The sequence below is a fragment of the Neophocaena asiaeorientalis genome, unplaced genomic scaffold (assembly GCF_003031525.2).
Source record: "Neophocaena asiaeorientalis asiaeorientalis breed wild unplaced genomic scaffold, Neophocaena_asiaeorientalis_V1.1 scaffold1, whole genome shotgun sequence".
Classification (NCBI taxonomy): domain Eukaryota; kingdom Metazoa; phylum Chordata; class Mammalia; order Artiodactyla; family Phocoenidae; genus Neophocaena; species Neophocaena asiaeorientalis.
The window spans coordinates 3,042,079-3,062,672 of NW_020171981.1; the positions used below are offsets into that span (position 1 = coordinate 3,042,079).

At 57.9% G+C, this 20,594-nt stretch overlaps 1 protein-coding gene across 1 annotated transcript in view; it reads left to right on the top strand.

The window, feature by feature from the left end:
• SRCIN1 (SRC kinase signaling inhibitor 1) overlaps positions 1–19,184 on the top strand; it is a 35,885-nt gene extending 16,701 nt beyond the window's left edge. Inside the window, exons 8-21 of the mRNA XM_024744886.1 lie at positions 1–265; positions 1,337–1,429; positions 1,676–1,719; positions 2,012–2,199; positions 3,345–3,520; positions 8,587–8,717; positions 8,813–8,960; positions 9,302–9,548; positions 9,998–10,232; positions 11,840–11,994; positions 12,281–12,433; positions 12,995–13,117; positions 15,440–16,024; positions 16,872–19,184. The exon at positions 1–265 is cut by the window's left edge and continues 4 nt beyond it. Coding sequence (XP_024600654.1) covers positions 1–265; positions 1,337–1,429; positions 1,676–1,719; positions 2,012–2,199; positions 3,345–3,520; positions 8,587–8,717; positions 8,813–8,960; positions 9,302–9,548; positions 9,998–10,232; positions 11,840–11,994; positions 12,281–12,433; positions 12,995–13,117; positions 15,440–16,024; positions 16,872–17,483 — 3,155 coding nt within the window. The 3' untranslated portion in view covers positions 17,484–19,184. The remainder of the gene's footprint in view (positions 266–1,336; positions 1,430–1,675; positions 1,720–2,011; positions 2,200–3,344; positions 3,521–8,586; positions 8,718–8,812; positions 8,961–9,301; positions 9,549–9,997; positions 10,233–11,839; positions 11,995–12,280; positions 12,434–12,994; positions 13,118–15,439; positions 16,025–16,871) is intronic.
• Positions 19,185–20,594: the final 1,410 nt, after the last annotated feature.

Here is a 20,594-nt window from a genome sequence, read left to right on the forward strand (position 1 = left end):
CCGACGTGGCTGCGCCCCCCGGGGGCCCCCCGCCGCCGCACAGCCCCTACTCGGGGCCGCCCAGCCGCGGCTCGCCGGTGCGCCAGTCCTTCCGCAAGGACTCAGGCTCCTCGTCTGTCTTCGCCGAGAGCCCCGGAGGCAAGACCCGCAGCACCGGGGGCTCCTCGACGTCTGGAGTCCCCCCTCCCGAGCTCTTCCCCGGGCCTGGGGAGCGCCCGCTCGTTGGGTTCGGGCCGCCTGTGCCAGCCAAGGACACGGAGACCAGGTGAGGGACGCTGGCGAGGCCCGGGGCTGCGCGGGTGGGGTGGGGAGCGGGGACACGGCAGAGTCCGTGGCAGGTTGTGTCCTGGACTCTCAGACCCGGGAATCCTTGTAGACCCGGAGTAGCCTTGAGGGGTCGCCAGAGTATCTTGGCCGTGGCAGGGAAGGCACTGGAAAGACGTTTCATCTGCAAGGTCTGAGAGCTGGACGAGGGGGCCCCAGACAAGGACCCTGGAGACCTGGGTTTGCATCCGGTCCCTGAGCCTCAGTTTCCCCAACTAATACTGAGGCTGAAGTAGAACTCTTTATTTAGTGCCTTTCCTGCTCAGACACAGAATGTGCCACCATGAGAGCTGTCCAGCACAGGGCCGGCTGAAGTCCACTGGGGAGGGGGTGCTGGTAAGAAGTGGGGATGGGGAGAGAGGCACATTTCTTTAAGTAGCCTCCGAGCTGGGGAACTCTTACCCATCATTCAGCTCCCTGCTAAGGGTGCAAGGCTGGAGGAGGTAACCAGGGCACTGAGCTGCCCCCCCTCTGCCCTCAAGCAGCACTGCTAAGAGGTGAGAAGAAACGATTCATTCACACAGCTTTCTTGTGGCCTGTGTGCCAGGCACTGCACTGGCCACTGTTTATGCCAAGCTGAGCAAACACGGTTCCCGCCCTGCCTAGTGAGGGAGACACAGCAAAAAATACTTGTTCTTCCCTTGGGAGGGTGTACTCCTCAAGGCTGCTGGGGACTCTGGGATGGCTTCAGAGGAGAGGGTAGGGAGGAGGGCATGCTGGCAGGGGGAATACATGTGCAGAGACCCAGAGTGACCTGGGTGGGGCCCATTAGGGAGCCAGTGATGAGAGATGAGTCTGGAGAGGGAGGGGGTGACTGTCAGACAGGGAAGGGCCTTTCCAATGTTGGGGGTGGGCTGTGGACCCTTAGGCAGTGGGACCCTTTGAATTGTCTGTGCTGGTGGCTGGGGAGGGAATGGTATTTCCTCTAATTATCCATCTTAGGAATGGGGCGCTGGGCAGGAGGGACCCCATGCCCAGAGATGGGGTTGCTCAAAGCCACCGTCTTCCCCAGGGAGCGCATGGAGGCCATGGAGAAGCAAATTGCTAGCCTCACTGGCCTGGTGCAGAGTGCCCTGCTGCGAGGCTCGGAGCCGGAGACCCCCAGGTGAGGTGTTTCTCCCAGCACCACTGCCCAGGCATGTGGGTGGGCAAGAGGGGGGGAAGGCGAGCAGCAGGAGCCCTGGGCTCAGCTCGGCCAAGGTCTCATCATTTTGCCCTGGGTGAATCGCCTCCCTTCTCTGGGACTCCGTCCTAAGATCAGGGGACTGGAGGAGTTTATGTTAAGGTCTCACCCAGCTTTGACAGTCTGGGGCCTGGACCCCCTGATGGCCATCTTTTCCCTGTGCCACAGTGAGAAGATTGAAGGCTCCAATGGAGCAGCCACCCCCTCAGCACGTGAGTGACCCTTCTTCCCTCCCCCACAGGTTCTTGCCCTCTCTGAGCCTCCGATTCCTAATCTGTAAAGTGGCTACATCACCAGCCTTCAGTGGATAAATGAGTAGTCACCTTAGACCAAGATGCCTTCGCTCCGGCGCTTTGCTCCTCGCAGAGGGCTGACCACTAGTTGGGGCAGGGAGCCAGAGCCACGTCTCTCTGTGGCTGCTGTGTGGGGTCAGGAGTGGGGAGGACTATACCCCAGGCTCACGATTTATTCCCTTTCTCCCGTCCTCGTGGTCCCTGTCTGCAGCCTGCGGGTCAGGCAGCCGGAGCAGCGGGGCCACCCCAGTGTCCGGCCCTCCCCCGCCCTCGGCCAGCAGCACGCCTGCGGGGCAGCCCACTGCCATCAACCGTTTGCAGATGCAGCTACACCTGCGTGGCCTGCAGAACAGCACCAATGACCTGCGCAGCCAGCTTCAGCAATTGCGGAAGCTCCAGGTACCACCCTCTCCGGGGCCTCGCCCTGTATCCTGCTTCCTCAAACTCCGCCCCCTCAAACCCCGCCCCGCCAGAACCCGCCCACGAAACTCCTTCCTGCGAGTCTGCCCCATCCCGAGGCCCTCCGCCTCTCACTGGGGTGCTCTCCGAAACCCTCCTCGAACTCTCGCCACCTCGCTGAGTCTCTACTCCCTCACCAAGCCCCCATCCCTCGCCCGGGTCCCCCTCACTGAGCCCTCTTGCCCCTTTCCTTAATCCTCACCGCTCTCCTGAAGCCCCAATGCACCTCACTGAGCCCCCTTCTCCGGTCAGTATCCCTCAGGGCAGTCCCTGTCCCTTCCTGCCCCGCATTCTCTACCCCCTCCCCTCCCTTGGGCGGAAGCCCTTCCCCCAGATCCCCTCAGCTCTCCCTTCCTCAGCCCACACAGTCTTCCCGGGCCCGCCCCGCCTGGCAGATGGTCCCACCAGTCAGGAGCCTGGCATCGCTGTGCCCGCTCCTCGAGAGTATCCCAAGGCCCGTCAGGTGAGAATAATGAGTAGAGACAGGCTGGAGAGGGGGCAGAGAGTTGCCATCTGGGCAATGGGTAAGATCTCGCCCACCCCCACCTTTGCCCCAACTCGGCCTTAGAACTCGGTTTTCCCGGCGCAGCCACGGAAGCTCTATCAAACCCCAGTGCTTGAGTCCTTCATCGAAGCCATAGCCATGCAGCGGCAAGGTGGGCAGGGCCCTACGTAGGGCCACCCCTTGCCCCCCAAATATCCGCTATCCCGTTCTCCTGCCTCAATATTTACCCAGAACGAAACATTTTCCTCCGCCCCCCACCATCTTACTCCCTCGCTGCAGCTAACCGCCACAGCCATGCAGCTGCACCTTCTGCAGGGCCCAACGTGGCACTCCTTCCTCCCTCCACTATCCCAGGCCGTTCTCCTCCTGCCTCTATTCTTCCCCAGAACTAAGCCCTCGGCCTGTGCCCCCCGCCATCCCACCCTTTCACTGCTGCTCACGGCCACAGCCGAGCATTGGTATCTTCCGTGGAGCTTGCCCCGCGTCGGGCTCTCCTCTGCCTGCCTCCTCCTAGCCCTCTCCCGGCTGCGCGCCTCCGTTCCCTCCCACCCGCGTCCATCGGTCCATCTGCGTCCCGCAGCTACAGAACCTGGAGTCTTTGCGCGCGCTGCTGAAGGGCACGGAGGCGGAGCTGAGCATGCGCGTGTCGGAGGCGGCGCGGCGGCAGGAGGACCCGCTGCAGCGGCAGCGCACCCTAGTGGAAGAGGAGCGGCTGCGCTACCTCAACGACGAGGAGCTCATTACCCAGCAGCTCAAGTGAGGCTGGGCCCAGCTTTGGAGGGAGGGCTGGGGTTGCGGCCTGGGTGGCCGGCAACCTGGTTTCACGGGGAGGCGAAGCTCCCTTCCTTCTGAATCACAGGCGACGTTCTGAAGCCTGATTTCCTTCTCCTCTCCTCTGTGGCCTGATTTCTCTGTGACCCACAAACCTTTGACCATCTGGCACAATTCCTGTTTTCTTTTTTTCTGGCTTGACGCCTGCTTTTGCTATAGTCTTGCGTCCTAACGGTCCACAGTCTGGCTTCCCCGTGGCCTGCAGCCTTACTCTCATGCGTCCAGCTGCCCGATGTCACTCTGCCCTCTGCCTGCTTTCGTTCTGGCCTGTGACCCGTGCAAACTGACCCTCGAGTATTCAGGTGGAGCTTTCAGGTGTGGCCAGCTTGGTCAGCTTGGTGCTGACCAGTCACAATTGCCACCACTCCAATTCTCTGATCTCTGAGACCAGGTATAGCCAAGGAGAACCCTCCTCCCGTCCTAGTGCAGCTGAAACAGGGCTCCAGGAATAGAGAGCCCCAAATGCTTAGACATGGAAGGGTTAACAGAAGACAGTCCTCTGCTCCAAATTTAACAAATGGCTGTCTGGCCAAGATTCGATTGTCTGGCACCATTGAAGGGAGAAGCTGCCTGCCGCTGTCCATCCACTGAGTGAGCGGCCCCAGCCCACTGCAGCCTTCCCTGGTCAGTCCCTGGGGTCTGAGACAGAGGCCCTGCTCCTCCATCTGGTCTCCCTCTAGGTGGTTCAGGGCACAAGGGGCCTGAGGTCCAGCTCCAACACTGAGAAGCTGTTTGATCACGATAGTTTTTGCCCTTCTCTGCACTTCAGCTTCTTCACCTGTGCCCTGTATTAAGATTTTCGCAATTCTTCCCAGAGAGGACTTGGATTCTACTGGTCAGCGACCTGGAGCCAGGGAGGCTGCTCAGAGGAGCCCAGCTTTCCCACCAAGCTCATAATTGGCTGTATCGCTTGCAAGGGGCTACTTGAAAAGGGTCCCTGCTCCTCAGTCTTGGGCGCACAGCCTATAAGTACATGTGCTTTTCAGTGATACACAGGGCAAAGATTCTCATGACCCCTTGTGGCTGAGATGAAATAAGGGGCCATCCCACTTGGAAATAAGCTGGTGGCAGCCACTGCATCACCCCTAGTGTGACAGCTGAGTGTCAACTCTTGTCAGATCTCCAAGTAGACTGATGGCTGCCAACCCCCTTACCAAGGGAATTCCATTTACTCAACTTTCCTGTCCCCTTTTTGCCCCTTTTTATTCAGCACAGAGGAGCGGGGTTGGAATTTTCAAAAGGAACTTTACTGAGACATTAAAGGAAAATAAAAGGAAATATAAAAGTACAGAGGCAGAAGGGATGAAAGGATGTATTTATGCTCCTGTCATATGAGTGTCTGGTCCTCAGCTTCCTGGGGACCTCAGTTCTCCAGGAGTACACAGACTCCCTACCCGCTGCCCTGTTATCAAACCCATTGCTCAGACTGCTCACTTGAGAGAGCTTGGGGGCTGATATATGCTTCCGGCAGGATTCTCCATCTACTTCGAAAGGAGTTCCTGCCCTTTTTTGGGTGGGGCTTGGGCTGCGCACCAGCACTGCAGTGGCTTCGGCTTGGCCAGGGGGACGTCCCTGCCCAGCTCCCGTAGCCTCCTGGCATTAAGTCAGCCAGCAGGCCCATCCTTACCCCTGCTGTGGCTGCAGCCCCTGGACACTTGCTCTTGCTTGGCTTCACTCTGCCCCTTCCTTTTGCCCCCTGGCATCTTGCTGGGAGTAAAGGCTGATTCGGTGCTTCACTCAGCTTGGCTCACTCACTTGACCTTCTAGCCAAGCACTTGAGCGCTGTCTAGACGTTGCCCTTAGGGAAAGCCTCTGCTGACTGAGACCTTTTGCCCTCTGGAGCATAATGTGACCCAACCCAGGACCAGCTTTGTAAGCATGTGACCTGTGTAATCGCACAGGGCCCCATGCTTGTGAAGGCCCATGCTTGGTTTAATGCTCTGCTGTCACTATCTTGAAATTCTTAATTTTTAAACTAGGGGCAAAATCTTCATTTTGCTTTGGGACCCCCAAATTATATAGCTGGCTCTGTCCTGACCCTTACCTCTCAACTCCTCTAGAACTAAACCTGGGTCTGGAAACCCCACTACTTTCTGATCCCAGTGCCTAGACTTGGGCTGGTCTGGACTCACTTGCAGAGCCTGCCCAGGTTATGGGCCCCCAAACTTTGGCAGATGGTAATGATCAGAAAATCGAGGTGCTAATTGAGCCTGAGGCGGGCCTTGTCCCTTCTGCCTGAGAGTTGCAGTGTTATTTCCTCCTGAAGGCTTACCTGAGTGCCCTTCCTCTGCAGAGTGATATTTGAGAGTGACCATTTTACAAAACTGGCCCACCCTGAGCCAGTCATGTTATCACACACATCAAAAGAGAGTTGTTCTTTCGCGTGTGGCGGAGGGAAGGCTGGGTGGGACAGCGGGTGGGTGTGGGGTGATGTTAGTCCAGTGTGGGAGGGAGATGCAGCAGAACCCAATGGCTGAAGTCAGACAGGAGTAGATCCTGCTTTGCCACAAAATAGTTGTGTGACCTTGGACAGGTTAGTTAATCTCTCTGAGCCTCTTTTTTTTTTTTTTAATGCCAAAGCCCATTGTTAGGGTAGCTTAGTTAGGGTAGCTAATTAATTAGTTAGGTTAGCTGCTATAACAAATTGTATAATGGTTCAAAAGTAATCAATATACCTTTCTTTCTCGTGAAACAGTATTGGTGGGTTAGCAGAATGGGTTTCCTCCACGCAGTCATTCAGGGACCCAGGCTAATGGAGGTTTTGCCATCTTCAATATGTGTCTTCCAAGATTATCCACAGGGTCATCGTCTTTCAACCAACAGGAAGGGGAAATGAGCACGGAGGAGCTTACATGGGAGGTTTTTAGGCGCCAGGTCTGGAAGCAGCGTGTAACCCTTCCACTCATATTCCATTCACTAGACCTCAGTCGAATGGCCACTTCTACCTGCAAGGGAGGCTGGGAAATGTAGTCTAGTGCCTAAGCTACTGTCTGTCTGTGTGTCAACTGGAGGTAATAATGGTTCCCACTCACAGGACTTGTTGTGAGGATTAAATAAGGTAAAGAAAGTGAAGAGATGAATGTGCACCTGGCAGGCCATAAGCACTTAGTACAAGATAGCTCTTTGGTAGTGCTGACTCACAGGATTTTGTCCTTGGCTCCAGTGTGATCTGTCTTTTCACCCGCTAGTTGGATGAAGATGTGTAAAGCATGCTGATAAGATTTGCTGATGACACAGAGCTCTGAGGGGGAGCAAATCTGTTGGATGGTAGAACTGAGATTCAAAAGTTGTTCCTACATGGATGGTTGAGCTGAAATCCAACAGATGGGATTTGACAGGAATGTATGTAGAGTCTCGCATGTGGGTCAGGGACATCAGTGACTCAAGTACAGAACTGAGATGACCTACCTGGGCAGAGTTCCTTCTTTCATTTATTCATTCCTTCCATAATTATTTACCAGGCATTTATCCTGCTCCGGGCACCATGCCAGGTGCTGGAGATCAGAGATGAATCAGAAAGACATGGTGTCTGCCTGCCTAGAGTTGCTTAGCCCAGGAAACAGGAGCTCCAGGGAGGAAGCAGACCCCCAACCCCAAGTGTAGGGAAGGGGGGAGAGGTTCCCATTGGAACCTGAGGATGAGTGGGAGTTAGTCACACATGTGCGTGCGTGCGTGTGTGGGGCGGTGCTAAACGGAGTGTTCTAGGCAGAGGAAATGGCATTATAGAGGCCCAGGGAGAGCAGCACATACGAGGACCTCAGCAATTCTGGATGGTTCTAAACAGAAGCAAGCCAGACGAGGAGGACAGTGGATGTAGCTGGAGGGAAAAGAAGAGCAGCTCCCAGGGGCTGACCCCTTGCATTAACTCATTTAATCCTCACAGTGGCCCCAGGAGGGAGGAACTCTTACCATCCCCATTTTTTTGGGTGAGGAAGTTGAGACCTGGAGATGGTCAGCAGCTGGGCCCGTGAGCCATGGCCGCTGAGCCTGCACGTCCGGAGCCTGTGCTCCGCAGTAGGAGAGGCCACAGCGGTGAGAGGCCTGCGTACTGCAAAAAAAAAAATTGTTGGGATCCATTTCGGGTTCAAAACAGGCAGTGGTGACTTGGTGGTCTGATTTACATTTTAGAAATATGGAGGGTTTTAAAATGACACAAGGGCTTCCCTGGTGGTGCAGTGGTTAAGAATCCGCCTGCCAATGCAGGGGACACAGGTTCCAGCCCCGGTCCGGGAAGATCCCACATGCTGCAGAGCAACTAAGCCCGTGCGCCACAACTACTGAACCTGCGCTCTAGAGCCCGTGAGCCACAACTACTGAGCCCGTGCACCACAACTACTGAAGCCTGTGCACCAAAGCCTGTGCTCCGCAACAAGAGAGGCCACCTCAGTGAGAAGCCCGTGCACCGCCACTAAGAGTAGCCCCCGCTCGCCGCAACTAGAGAAAGCCTGAGCGTACCAACGAAGACCCAATGCAGCCAAATATAAATAAATAAATTTTTTAAAAAAGAAAAAAAACCCCCACAAGCTCAGCGTAAACCATCTGAAAATTGAAAGCAGCTTTATCATTGAGGAAAGAGGCTGAGTGTCTGGATCACTGGAGCAAAGGTAGATGGACGTGGCAGTGCCACCCTGAAAAAAAAAAGAGACGCTTTAGGGGCCCATGCAAGTGCCTCCAGTTCTCTGAAAAGCTGCCAATTTCTCTGCTGTGTCCTTGGCATAATGAGGATCATAGGATGCAAGTTATCGGGAGGGAGATTTGGATTGATGTTAAGAAAGATCAGAACTTCAAAGAGGGGACCCAGGGCACCTGTTAGGGAGTGCTTCTAAGTCTCATCTCTGAAGTCTGGCTTTCTGATTTCACTTGGGCTTGTGGTCTGGTGAATGGCTTTTAATTTTGATCTGATTGGTGGCCTGATTTCTTTCCAGCTGCCCAATTTCAGGGGGCTGGGCTGGGGCCAGAGGGGCTGAAAGGGTCTTTCCGTGTGGCTGCAGTGACCTGGAGAAGTCGGTGGAGAAGATCCAGAGGGACGTGTCCCACAACCACCGACTGGTGCCTGGGCCCGAGCTGGAAGAGAAGGCGCTGGTGCTGAAGCAGCTCGGGGAGACGCTGACTGAACTCAAGGGTGAGCCTGGGGGCACCCCTACCCCCACCCCACTGCCTGTCCTCCCAGTCCTCGGAGCTGCTCCCTCCCCAGCTCACTCCTTCCCTTCCCCTCAGCTCACTTCCCAGGCCTGCAGAGCAAGATGCGGGTGGTGCTGCGTGTGGAGGTGGAGGCAGTGAAGTTCCTGAAGGAGGAGCCACAGCGCCTGGATGGGCTACTCAAGCGCTGCCGTGGGGTCACAGACACACTGGCCCAGATCCGAAGGTCATACTATCCCTGAGTTCTTATCTCTGACCTCCACTTTCCCAGTGAGGTCACGTGCTGAGCTAGATCGATAGGTTAACCTGACCCCTTATCCCAATTCCTACAGAGCTCACTGGTGTGCCCACTGGATCTGCACCTCAGCTCTGATCTGTGGCCCCATGCATGTTGTAGGCTTGGCCCTCCCATTTGCCGGATGCAGTCACTCCTCCCCCAGGCCCTTCCACTTGTCCTGCAAGATCCCAGAGCCCTCCTCAAACCCCACCTCCCCCAGGCCAGGCTTCCCTCCTATGGGGCCACCACCCTGCAGGCCTCACAGCTGCTCCCAACTCTCCCAACCCCAGGCAAGTGGACGAAGGTGCGTGGCCACCCCCCAGCAACCTCCTGAATCAGTCCCCCAAGAAGGTTACAGCCGAGACTGACTTCAACAAGAGCTTGGACTTTGAAATGCCACCCCCCAGCCCTCCACTGAAGCTCCACGAGATGAGCGGGCAAACCGAGGGGGCCCCTCCGACCCCAAAGGCGGGCAACCCCACCAAAGGCCTGGACACTCCTGGCAAGAGAAGCATGGACAAGGCTGTGTCTGTTGAGGTGCTGGGCCCGGCATGGGGGGGCCAGAACTAGGCTCACACGTTCTCACCACCGTCCTAGATTGGCAGGTGCCAACACGTGGGGACTTGTTCCTGGGGGACGAGGAAGTCTGAGAAGCATGCTGAGGGTGACATTAGTCCTGCTAGACAGAAAAGCATATTATAAACCTATGATAATCAAGGCAGCGTGGTGTTAGCATAAGAGTAGATTATGTGCTCAGTGAGACAGAATAGAATGTCTAAAAGCAGGTCTAAGTTTATCCCAAGAGTAGTTTGTAGTGAAGGTGGTATTCCAGGCTCACAGGGAAAGCATGTAATACTCAAGGAGAAGCCCGAGGCTTGGACCAAACGGGAGGCTTCCTTTCCATTCTTTGCATGTGTGGCCGAGGCCCCAAAGGTCCAGGAGCAGGGCAGCCACTTCAGTCCTGACTGTCGACCCCTCCTCTCAAGGCTGCCGAGCGGGACTGGGAGGAAAAGCGGGCAGCCCTGACCCAGTACAGCGCCAAGGACATCAACCGGCTTCTGGAGGAGACACAGGCAGAGCTGCTGAAGGCCATCCCTGACCTGGATTGTGGGAGCAAGGCCCACCCAGGCCCAGCCCCCACCCCTGACCACAAGCCCCCCAAGATGCCCCACGGTCAGAAGGCAACCCCCCGAACGGAGCCCAGTGGAAGGAGAGGCTCAGGTATGGGGGCAGGTAGGGGGCTGGCGAAGAGCCCAGAGGAGGGGAGCCCCAGCCTCAGGAGCTCTCAGGTTGATGGGGGAGGCGCTTGGGAGTGAGAATCTTTGTGGTCAGGCTGCCAGAGGAGGGAGGTGCTGGCCTGCCCCTCGTCCACAAAGGGAGACCCAGAAGGACGGGATAGCACTGGACTCCATCCAGGGATTTTTCCCACTGCTCTGACTTCTGCTGAGAGGACCATGCAGGGAGGATGAGTGAGTCCAGGCAGAGAGTCGTCCCCCTGCACCTTCTGACCCAGTGTGTGTGCCAGAAGCGAGGCTGTGGTGAGACGGGGTGCGGGTGCAGCGCTGAGCTATACGGACAGGGTTCCTGTGCTCCCTGAGCCTGTGAGAAACCCGAACCAGAAATGGCAATTGTCGTTCACGCGTTTATTCATTCCTGCCACATATATTTGTTAGGTACCCACTTATCTGCTAGGTGCTGGGGATAAGGAGATGAGGCTGCTTTCAAAGAGCTTAAAATTTCGTGGGAGAATAATACTAACATCTGTGTTTATCAAGCACTTACTATGCGGCAAGAACTGCTCCAAATGCTGTTCTACGTATCAATCCTTATAATTTTGCAACAATCCCAGGAGGCAGATACAGTAATTATTTCCATTTTACAGATGAGGACACTAAGGCTCAGTGTGGTTAAGTAATCTGTCCCAGGCCATACCTTGTGTGTAAACCGGAAATAGGATTCAGGTGCTAAATGCTGTCCTAGAGGAGGCCCTGGAAGGGCAGGAAGGGCTTCCCGTGGAAGGGGACTTTCCATTGGAGCCTTGCATTCCCCTGGCCAGTGAGAGAGGGCATTCCAGGGAGAAACAGCACGTACAAATGCCTGGAGGTCTGTGTTTGGTGTTGCCCAGCTGGGTCCAGACCAGGGATTAGTAAGCAGAGCTGAAGCTGAAAGGTTGGCAGGCTCAGAGGGTGCTGGGCCAAGAAACTTGAACGTGGTTTGGGGTCATGGGGAATCGCTGGGGGATCAAAGGCAGAGGAATGTCAGGCTTGAGGGACTTTTCTGCAGGTTGCCCAGGAAGCAGCCCCCACCCCGGGAAGAATTGGGGGAGAGGAGAGCCTGGTGGGTGGGGTCAGACTCTCAGAATAGTACTCTCTCTTGATGGAGAAAGGATGAAGATCTGTGCAGGGCAGGGCTGAGGGGTGGGCAGGAAAGGGATGGATTAGAGTAGTGATTCTCATACTTGAACGTGCACGTGAAATCACCCGGGGATCTGCTAGAACGTGGATTCTGATTCAGCAGCTCTGGGTGGGGCCTGTGCTTCTGCATTTCTAAGAAGCTCCCAGGTGCTGCCAATGCTGTTGTTCCACGGGCCACACTTTGAGTAGCAAGGGATGAGAGTGCTGTAAGGGGAGGAGCAGAAGGGCTTGGGGTTGGATTGCACGGGGAGGTAGGAGAGAAGGAGGAGGGGGCCTGTGTCCTTTCCCCTGCGCGTTCCTCTCCCTTCCTCGCTGGAGGAGGAAGCCAGGTTTATCCTAACCCTGGAGTCAGATGTGGCGCACAGACTCCAGGGTTACGAGTCCCCTGACCCCCAGTCCCTTGGCCTCCCGCAGATGAGCTGACAGTGCCCCGATACCGCACGGAGAAGCCCTCCAAGTCGCCCCCGCCGCCCCCTCCCCGCCGGAGCTTCCCCTCCTCCCATGGCCTGACCACCACGCGCACTGGAGAGGTCGTGGTCACCAGCAAGAAGGACTCGGCCTTCATCAAGGTACCACCACCGCTTGGGTAGGGGTCAGGGGGTCGAGTTGGGGGGATGCCTGAGATGACCTCTGGAGACTCTCTGGGGTGGTCCCCTCTCTCAGAGGAAGTGGAAGGAAAGAAAGGAGGCTGGCCAGTGGTGACTCTGCTTCTGGCTTGGGCTTCCTCCATGGCAAGGGGCCATCCTGGTAGTTGAGGAGCTGGGGCAGGTGGGAGATGGTCTGGAAGTGCTAGGGCCTAGGAGGCGAGCTGGAGGTGCCCAGAGCCTGGTCTTCATGGGGACCGGGCCCTTGCAGAAGGCCGAGTCTGAGGAGCTGGAGGTGCAGAAGCCCCAAGTGAAGCTGCGCCGAGCCGTGTCCGAGGTGGCCCGTCCGTCCTCCACACCCCCCATCATGGCCTCTGCCATCAAGGATGAGGACGATGAGGACCGCATCATCGCAGAGCTGGAGGTGGGTCAGGGGCGCACCTGGCCCCCCTGAGTCATCAGCCAGGCCCGCCCCCTTTGCCTGTCAAACTGACCCCAGGGTGAGGTGCCCGGACTAGGACAGGGGACTGGATTCTTGGGTCCCCACTGAGGCTGCTTCAGGATCCTCTCCTTGCCTCAGTTTCTTCTCCACTGTAAAATGGGGGAGGGGGTCTAAAGTCCCTCCCCGCATGTTTGAGTTTTTTACTGTAGTGTCTGAGACACCCCGCAGCTGCCCTGATACCTCCTGTGCTCTGAGACCCCCATCCCCTAGTGTTCTGAGAACAGAAGCTCTAACAGACTTGCCCATATACCTTGACCCCCTCCCAGTGCTGTAAGTCACCCAGACTCGAGTGTTCTGAGCACCCCTCCCCGAGAGGCTGAAGACCTGGACCACCAGGGCCTCTGGTGGCCAGTGGCCATGGTGAGGGGCCAAGGAGGGCCATCCCAGGCCACCCCCTCCCCCTGAGTGCCTGGGTCAGAGCCCAGCACCCCCATCCTCCCTGTACCCCCTCCTCCAAACCTGCCCCCACCTTCTGCTCCCCAGGTGTTTGAGAGAAGCTCAGTGTCTCCCCTCCCCCCCACGCCCTGCCGCCAGCCGATCCCCACCTTGCTGTTCCCCCAGGACCCGGGGCCTCCTGGGGGCTCAGCCCCGGGCCCCACGTGGAAGGTAACGGGCTGCCCCCCACCTCTCACGGCGCTCTCTCTGCCTGTGCCTCCACGCTTCCTCTCCTCACTTCTCACACTAACCCGCTAGAACCTGCCAGTCACATCCCTGAGTCCCGCCACTGCCACGGCCTCACCCCCTCCCCCGCCCCAAGGACGGGTGCATCACCCTTCCTTCCCTCTCCAGACTCCAGCAGCCTGGTACCTGGTGGCCCCCTTGGGCCTGCCTTTCCTTACAGGCCTGATTCCGGGTCTGGCCTGTGGTGGGTGTTTTGTTCGTATCTGCAGCCAGAGTTTAGGTCTGGCCCGAAGCCCACGTTTTGTCTTTGGTCTAAGATTGGAGTTTGGGTCGTGCTTGTTACATGACTTTAGGCCCAACTCAAAGTCTGACACTGTCCTGAGCCCTCGCCTGGTCCCTGCCCCCATCTCCCCTATTCTGCTGCCTGTGCCAGGTGGGGGCTCTTTCTCCCACTAGAATCTATGCCTTGCTCTGGGCACCAGGATGCCCAGGAGGAAGGCTCATTTACAGCCTCTCTCCGCCCCATGGCCCCATCTGGGCAGAGAGCTTGGGATGGAAGAAACCCATGCCCTTCCTTGGCTGTCGGTGTTGGGCATTTCAACTTCAGTCCTTGCTGCTGTCCTGCTGCACTTATTTCCTCTTTATTTTTTCTTGGGAATTTGAGGGTGACCTGCTGTCTGCACCCCAGGGGGCTGTGCTTGGTTGGGAATTGCGGGGCAGTGGTCTGGTCTCCCTCTGCCCAGTTAGGTTGTAGCAGGAGGGCGTCTGCTCTGCAGAGGGGAGCCTCCCGTGCACTCACGTGTTCACCTTCCTCATCTGGTTCTCTTGGCCCACAGTGGGTTCTGTGCTGGCCGCCACCTGATTTTTAGCCTGGCTTGAGACCTGGTGGTGCTTTGGCTCCCTGGCAGGGGGAGCAGACAGGCACCAAACAGGTAGACAGTGCTGTCTGCTGGGCAGAGGATGGGCACAGAGCAGTCCAAGGAGCCGTCTGGGGGTGAACGGTATGGCAGGGCTGCCCCAGGCTGGCTGTGCCCTCGGCACCTTGGCCCGCTGCACCCAGCCACTGCACCTTTCTGGCCCTGGAAGCCAGTCCTGGTGGGGTCCAGTGGGCAGAGCCCCTCCACTGGCCCTTTGGGCTGGCTGACCCTCTGTATCCTGAGGTGCCATCGGGCAGTGGAGCCGGGCGGGCATGGGTCGCCCTCTCTGCCTTCCCAGTCTGCACCTCCCACATCCAGGTAAGCAGGTGGCAGGGCTGGGTGGGTTGCCTGGGGCGGGGGGGTCTGGGGATCCCTGCTGCCCCCCACGCATCTCCCCATGGCTCCTTTTAGTGGAAAGAGCACTGGACTTGGAGTCAGACTGCCTGGGTTCAAATCCTGGCTCTGCCACTAGCTAGCTGTGGGTAAGTGACCTTGGGTAAATTACATGACACCCCCCACCTCAGTTTCCTCATCTGTAAAGTGATGAGAGTCGTAGCCATTTCACGGGCAACAGAAAGGATTCAAGATGAAGGCGTTTACGGCAGTTCCTGGTATAAGACTCTGCTCAGAATTAGACCAGAATTCACTCAAGTGGGGTAGGGGTGACTGGGGGCCTCTCTCTGTGCCCCCACCAAAGCCAGAGCCCGGGACGCTCACACAGAGGCAGATGCTCTAGCTTTGCCCAAGCCTATGCAGCAGAGGGACTTAGCTGAGCCCCTCCCATTGTGACTGTGAAGCCCTCAGAGAAAGCTCCGGAAGTAAGGGGTAGGGACCAGGAATCTCTGGCCTGAGATGAGGATGGCAGACCCATCCTCCGAGGCCAGAGGCCAACACCTGGTCTCCACCCACACGGGGCTGCGGGTCTCGGACATTCAGTTCGAGTCAACAAATAGCTGATACCTGTCGAGCGCTTACACCGTGCCAGGCAGTGTTCCAAGCCCGTGCACACTTGTGCTTACTTCATCCTCCACCAGCCTCACGTTACTGTTACTCCATCGCACAGATGGGTAAACTCCTGGCAGTAACCATGAGAGCTGCTCTCAGAGTTTAACATGGGTGATGAGATGTAAACGTGTGTCTGTGCTTCTAGGTAAACTGGCATCTTTGCCAGAAAGTGGGAGACCGTAGGGTGTGGTGGAAAAAGGCCTGAGTTCTAGTCCCAACTTTGCCTCTAACTTGCTGGGTAAACTCAGTCAGGACGCTCCCCTGCCTCGGTTTCCCTATCTGTGAAAGGAAGGGGCTGGGCTCACCCACATGCGACCCCCCATCCCAGCTCAGGGTGCTTTGGTTGCAGGGACCACACTCTCGCTCATCTTTCCTCTGTCCGCAGGCTGCCGCAGGCCGCAGGCCCTTCTGCGTCCCCCGGATCATCTTGACAGAGTGTGCCCCCAAACCTCCTTCTCCACCAGAGGCCAGGCTTGAGGAACCCGGCCTCAGGACAACCCCTACCCCACGACCCCGGACCCTGGCTGGCAGCGGGAGGGGCTGGGATAATCCACAGGCCCCGCCAGGGCTAATGGCTGAGGTTTCCCAGCCCGGGAACAGCTCGATGCTGGAGAAGGAAGGGGCGGCTCTGAAGAGACTGGGGACAGGGAGCCACAGCCCAGAAAAGGGAGGAGCTGGGGTCCCCTTGTCTCGGGGACCTGCCCCAGACAGGACCCAGGAGCCCTCCACTGCCGAGACCTACCCAGAGGAGACCCTCAAGGACTCTGGACACGACGCCCAACCCTGCAGCGGGGACTGCAGGGGTCAGCGTGCTGCTGGCCTGGGCTGCACGGGGCGCGGTGCCACCACCCGGCGGATGGACAGCCTGGAGGAGACACTCCGGGAGCTGGAAGCCACCCTGAGCCAGATGGGCACGGCCCCTGCCGCGGGATCCCCTGGCAGCCCCCCACCCCCGCCCCCTGGTCCCCAGGTGGCTGCCTCCTGCCCCGTCCTCTCTTCTTACCTTCCTGCTCCAGTCTTCAGAGCTGGAGGGAGTGGGAGGCTGCAGGAGCACCACGCCAGCCCCCTCCTCCCACTGGCCTTCTCTCAGCCCCGCCCCCCTCCTGGGAGCCCGGTGCCAGGCTGGGTTTGCAGGCAGAGCCCCTGGCAGGCTGGGAAGCTGGCCTGCCCAGGGATCAGCCCAACCAGCCGTGGTGGGGACCGGGGCCTCTCCCTCTGCTCTGTATCTGTAAACCGACAAATAAAGTTCTTTCCCCCTTCTGCATCCCCACACTCCCCTCCTCCTCTCCTGTCTGACTCTCTCTGTCTCTGCTGTTTCTCTGCCTGCGCCGCCCTTCTGGGCAGGCCTGGTCCCTGGGGTGGTTCAAGGGGGCTGGACTTGTCCATCTCTAGGGAGACTTCGCCCCCATCCTCCCATTCAGAGGAAGATGTGGGCCTGGGGCTGCCAGTCCTACTTTGTCTGCCATTATAAAGACCCCTCCCCCCCAGATCTGAGGCACGTTCTCTCGGGCCAGGAGTGGTGGTGGTGGTGCCAGGGACCTTCACCTTAAAAATGGCTCTCCCAGAAGGGCACCAGCTGCCCGCAGGCTACTCAAGGAAGCCACCAGGGTTCTCACCCAGGAGCTGTTGGGAACCTGGCCGGGGGCCCCGTCCCCTCTCCTGCAGGGAGGCCTTAAACCTGGCCTGAGGGTGGGCCTGATTCCTGGGGTGGGGGGATGTGGAGCCAGGGAGAGCTCTCCAGGTCTCAGAGGGCCCACCGTGCCTGGGGTGCCTGTGTGACCTCACCTCCAATCCTGACCCTGTTCCTCTTCCTGCAGAGTGGCGGTGGCAGTGTGCCACCCATGAAGGTGGTGACTCTGGGGACCTCTCGGCTGAAGGCGGCCCAGGGCCAGGCAGGCAGCCCCGACAAAGGCAAGCATGGCAAGCAGAGGGCCGAGTACATGAGGATCCAGGCCCAGCAGCAGGTAAGCCTGGGCACCACGGGGGCGGGGCCTGGCCCCCATCCAGACGCCCTCCCCCTCCCCCTCCCCACTGGCAGTGCTGTGTGCTCTTGCTGTGTACTGGCCGTCTCCTGCCAGTATTCCTGTGACCACCTTCCTGCCGGCTGCCCAGAGAGGTCCTCCCCGCCAGGACTGCCCCACCGGTCCCTTAAGCCATCTTCTCCTTCCTCTCTCCAGTCCCAGGGCTCAGGATCTGGTTCTCAGCCAGATGGCTCCTCTCTCAGAAGGCCCCTCACACAGGACCAGAGAGGGCTGTCTCCTCAGCCGCTCCTGGACAAGACCCTGCTAAGGCTGGTGGCCCCGGGGTGTGGAAGGGGCCTTTATGCCTGTCTTCCTGCCACTCCACTCCCCTCCTCTGCTTCCTTCCCTCTGCTCTCAAGTCCCACCTGCTCTTTGGGGTCCCCACTCTCATCTCAGCCTCCCTCTTAGCTCCTAGGCCACCTCCCAACTAAGGGAGAAACCAGTTTTGCATCTGTTTTTCAGTCTCGTGTTTGGGTTGCAGTGTGGTTAATGGGGAGGGGGAGGAAGGGGAGAAGTACTTCGGCCCCCCGTTGGGTGCCGTAATAGTGGTGGAGGCGCTGCACCCTCTTTCAGATTTAATTAGTGGGCCTGGGACAGTATATAGAGTTGACAGCCTCACCCATGGATGTCTCTGCCCTGTGGCTCGCCTGTGGCCCGGTCGGAAGATGCAAATGGTCCTCAGGCCTAGATGTTCAGAGAGACCTTTAGTGCACTCGTTTGGTTCAGTAAATATTTCCGAGCAGTTCCTGTATGCCAGGTCCATTCTGAGTGTTGGCTGGGAGTGGGGGTCATGAAATGTCCAGATGCTGTGACTTGAAGAAGGTTCTAGGCTCAGAGGCAGGAGGTGAGAGATGGGCAAGTCTAGCCACCTCCTTTACAGATGAGGGGACAGCTCAGAGAAGGAAAGGGACTTCCCACGGGCCCACAGCAAGGTGGCATCAAAGCCAGGACTGGGACCCAGGGATCCCAAAGCCCTTCCCACCACACGGCTCTGCCCAGCCCTGGGCACACAGGTCTGCCTGCTGGTCCTCTGGGGAGTCCAGTGGAGACGCCCCTCACTAGCTCCCTGCTGGCCAACCGTCTTCCTCATGGGTCCCCAGACACATCCTGCCAATCCCACCCCCAGCTCCTTTTCCTGCCACTACCAAGGATGAGTTGCCCTCATCCTGTCCAGGCTGGTCTCTCTTCGGTGTCTAGAATGGCTGCCGACATTCCCGGGGTATTCACTTGTGCCAGACACACACGTTAATTCGTTGCACACTCACTACTCTGAGGATGGGCCTTATTATCCCCATTTGACAGATGGGGAAACTGAGGCTTTACCCAAGGTCACAGGGCTGGCAAGTGCTGGAGCAGGGCTCAAATCCAGACTGACACCCAGGCCCCCATCCCCGCACAGAGTTGCTTCAGCCTCTTCAGCGGGCGCCTCCCTCCTCTGGAATTATGCTCCCCACCTCTCACCCTGACTCCCAACTCCCCCGGCACCCAGCTCCTCTGCCTATTGCCCCCTGTCCTGCCCCTCCAGTCACCTCCATCGCCTCCACGCCCTCTCCTCCATTCATCCCTCAACCCACCCCCTCCTCCTGCTCCCTTCCAGCCTCACCCCTGGGCTTGGCGAGGTCTCCAGTGGCCTCCAAGTGGCCTCTTTGCACCGTGCTCTACGCACCTCTCTGCAGCGTTGGGCACATACGCTGCCCCCCCTACGTGCACTGGGGGGCCGTGGGACCCTCCGCTCCTTGGCATCCTCTCCTCCCTTGTCAGCCCTCACTGACCCTCCTGGGCACCTCCCCTCTGCCCACCTCTTTACTCCCCTGCGTCCGTCTTCTTCCACAGCCTCTTTGCTGCTCCCATCACGTGCTCCTCTCCTTGGGCACCAGGTGCCATCTGTCCCTGCCCAGGTCTCTGTTCTGAGCTCAAGCCTGCCCCTGTTGCTCGCCGCTCGCCACTTGGGAAAGTCACCAGCCCCGGGCATCCACCTACGCTAAGGGGTCCCCTGAGCTCCCCGCCTCCCTCACCTTCCCCAGCTACATGGTGCTTCTCTCTTCCCACATGACTGGTGTGGCTGTATCTCACTTTCACTTTTCTAGAAACCTTTCTTTAAAAAAGCATCTTCTCTCTAATGAAGCATTACACGTTCTTTGCAGAAATGTTTTAAAGTAAAGAAATGTTATAAAGCAGCAGGGGAAAAAATCATCCGTGCCTCGGTATCCTGGTGCGCGCCCTTCTAAGGTTTCCCTGCAACTTCTGTGACCCCTAACCTATCTTCCCAGACCTGCGGGGTGCGGAGGGTTGTTTGTAAAATGCGGATTTGATTTTATCACTCCCCTAGCATACCACCTGTGCCCTCCAGCCCCGGCTGGGTAAGAAAATCAAAACTCCCTCACTGGCAGCCCTGGCTCTTCATGACCAACCTCGGCTCCCTCAGCCCAGTTCTCCCTGCCCGCCCCCCCCACCCCAGCCCGTCCATTTGCTCCAGTCACCCATATCACCTGGCCCTCCATCCTGAGGCCAGGGCACCGTTCCATCCCAGCTCAGTCTGTGACCCTGGTCATAGTCCTCTGCCTTCTGCAGGCTCTTTCCTCATCTGTACAATGAGGACAAGAACCCAGAGGCCGGCTTCTGAGTTCATGTGATATAATACCGTGCGTGGGAAAGAACTTCGAAAGCCACAGAGCGCTCTCCAAAGGGAAGGAGTCACCACCATGCTTAGCTGCATTGTACCTTTGTCAGGGCCCAGGGCTGGACAGAGGCCTCTCCTTCATCTCGTGGTTCTGACACTAGGAGCTCGAAGCTGCCTTGACACTGATGAGGGGGAGGGGAATAGAAGTGCCAGGACCAGACAGAGAAATCGGGGTGGAGGAGTGGAGAAAGTTCCGAGAGGGGGTGCAACTGTACCTGATACCACAGAGAAATCAGAGGAAACGATTGAGGAAAAGCTCTTGGATGTGCTCAAGATTCAGGGGTGGGATGAGAGCCAGATTCCCAGGGGACAAGGATCAAGGGCTTGGTGCGGGCATGAAACTGTGGACACCCCCTCTTCTACTAGGGCTAAGCAACTGCTGGACACCTAGTGTATCTCCTCCATTGGTTCCGGTGAAGAGACTGTAATGAAGGGACCAGCAAGAGATGCTGAGGCACCCAGGGACCAGTGAGAGCAGGAAGCTGGACCTCCCTGGGGAGAGGGGTCTGGGGACCTAGGGTTTAGGGAGTCCTGTGAGAGCTGGACAGTAGGTGCTGTAGTTATGGAGGGCACAGCGTGCCAGCGACATGGCACCAAGTGGGGAGGGAGTAAGGAAGAAACTTTACCCCCTCTCTCTTTCCGCCCTGTCATCATCCCCAATGGGCAAACTCAGCCAAGCCAGCCAGCCAGCCAAGGCATGGCGGGGTCAGCCAACCAGGGTGCAGAGCAGGGCAGAAATCAGATCTGGGGATGGAGAGGAAAATAGCACCCCTCTTCTGTACCAATTTTAAGCATCTTATTTAATCCTCGTGACAACTTTATATCTTTAAAAATCTGTG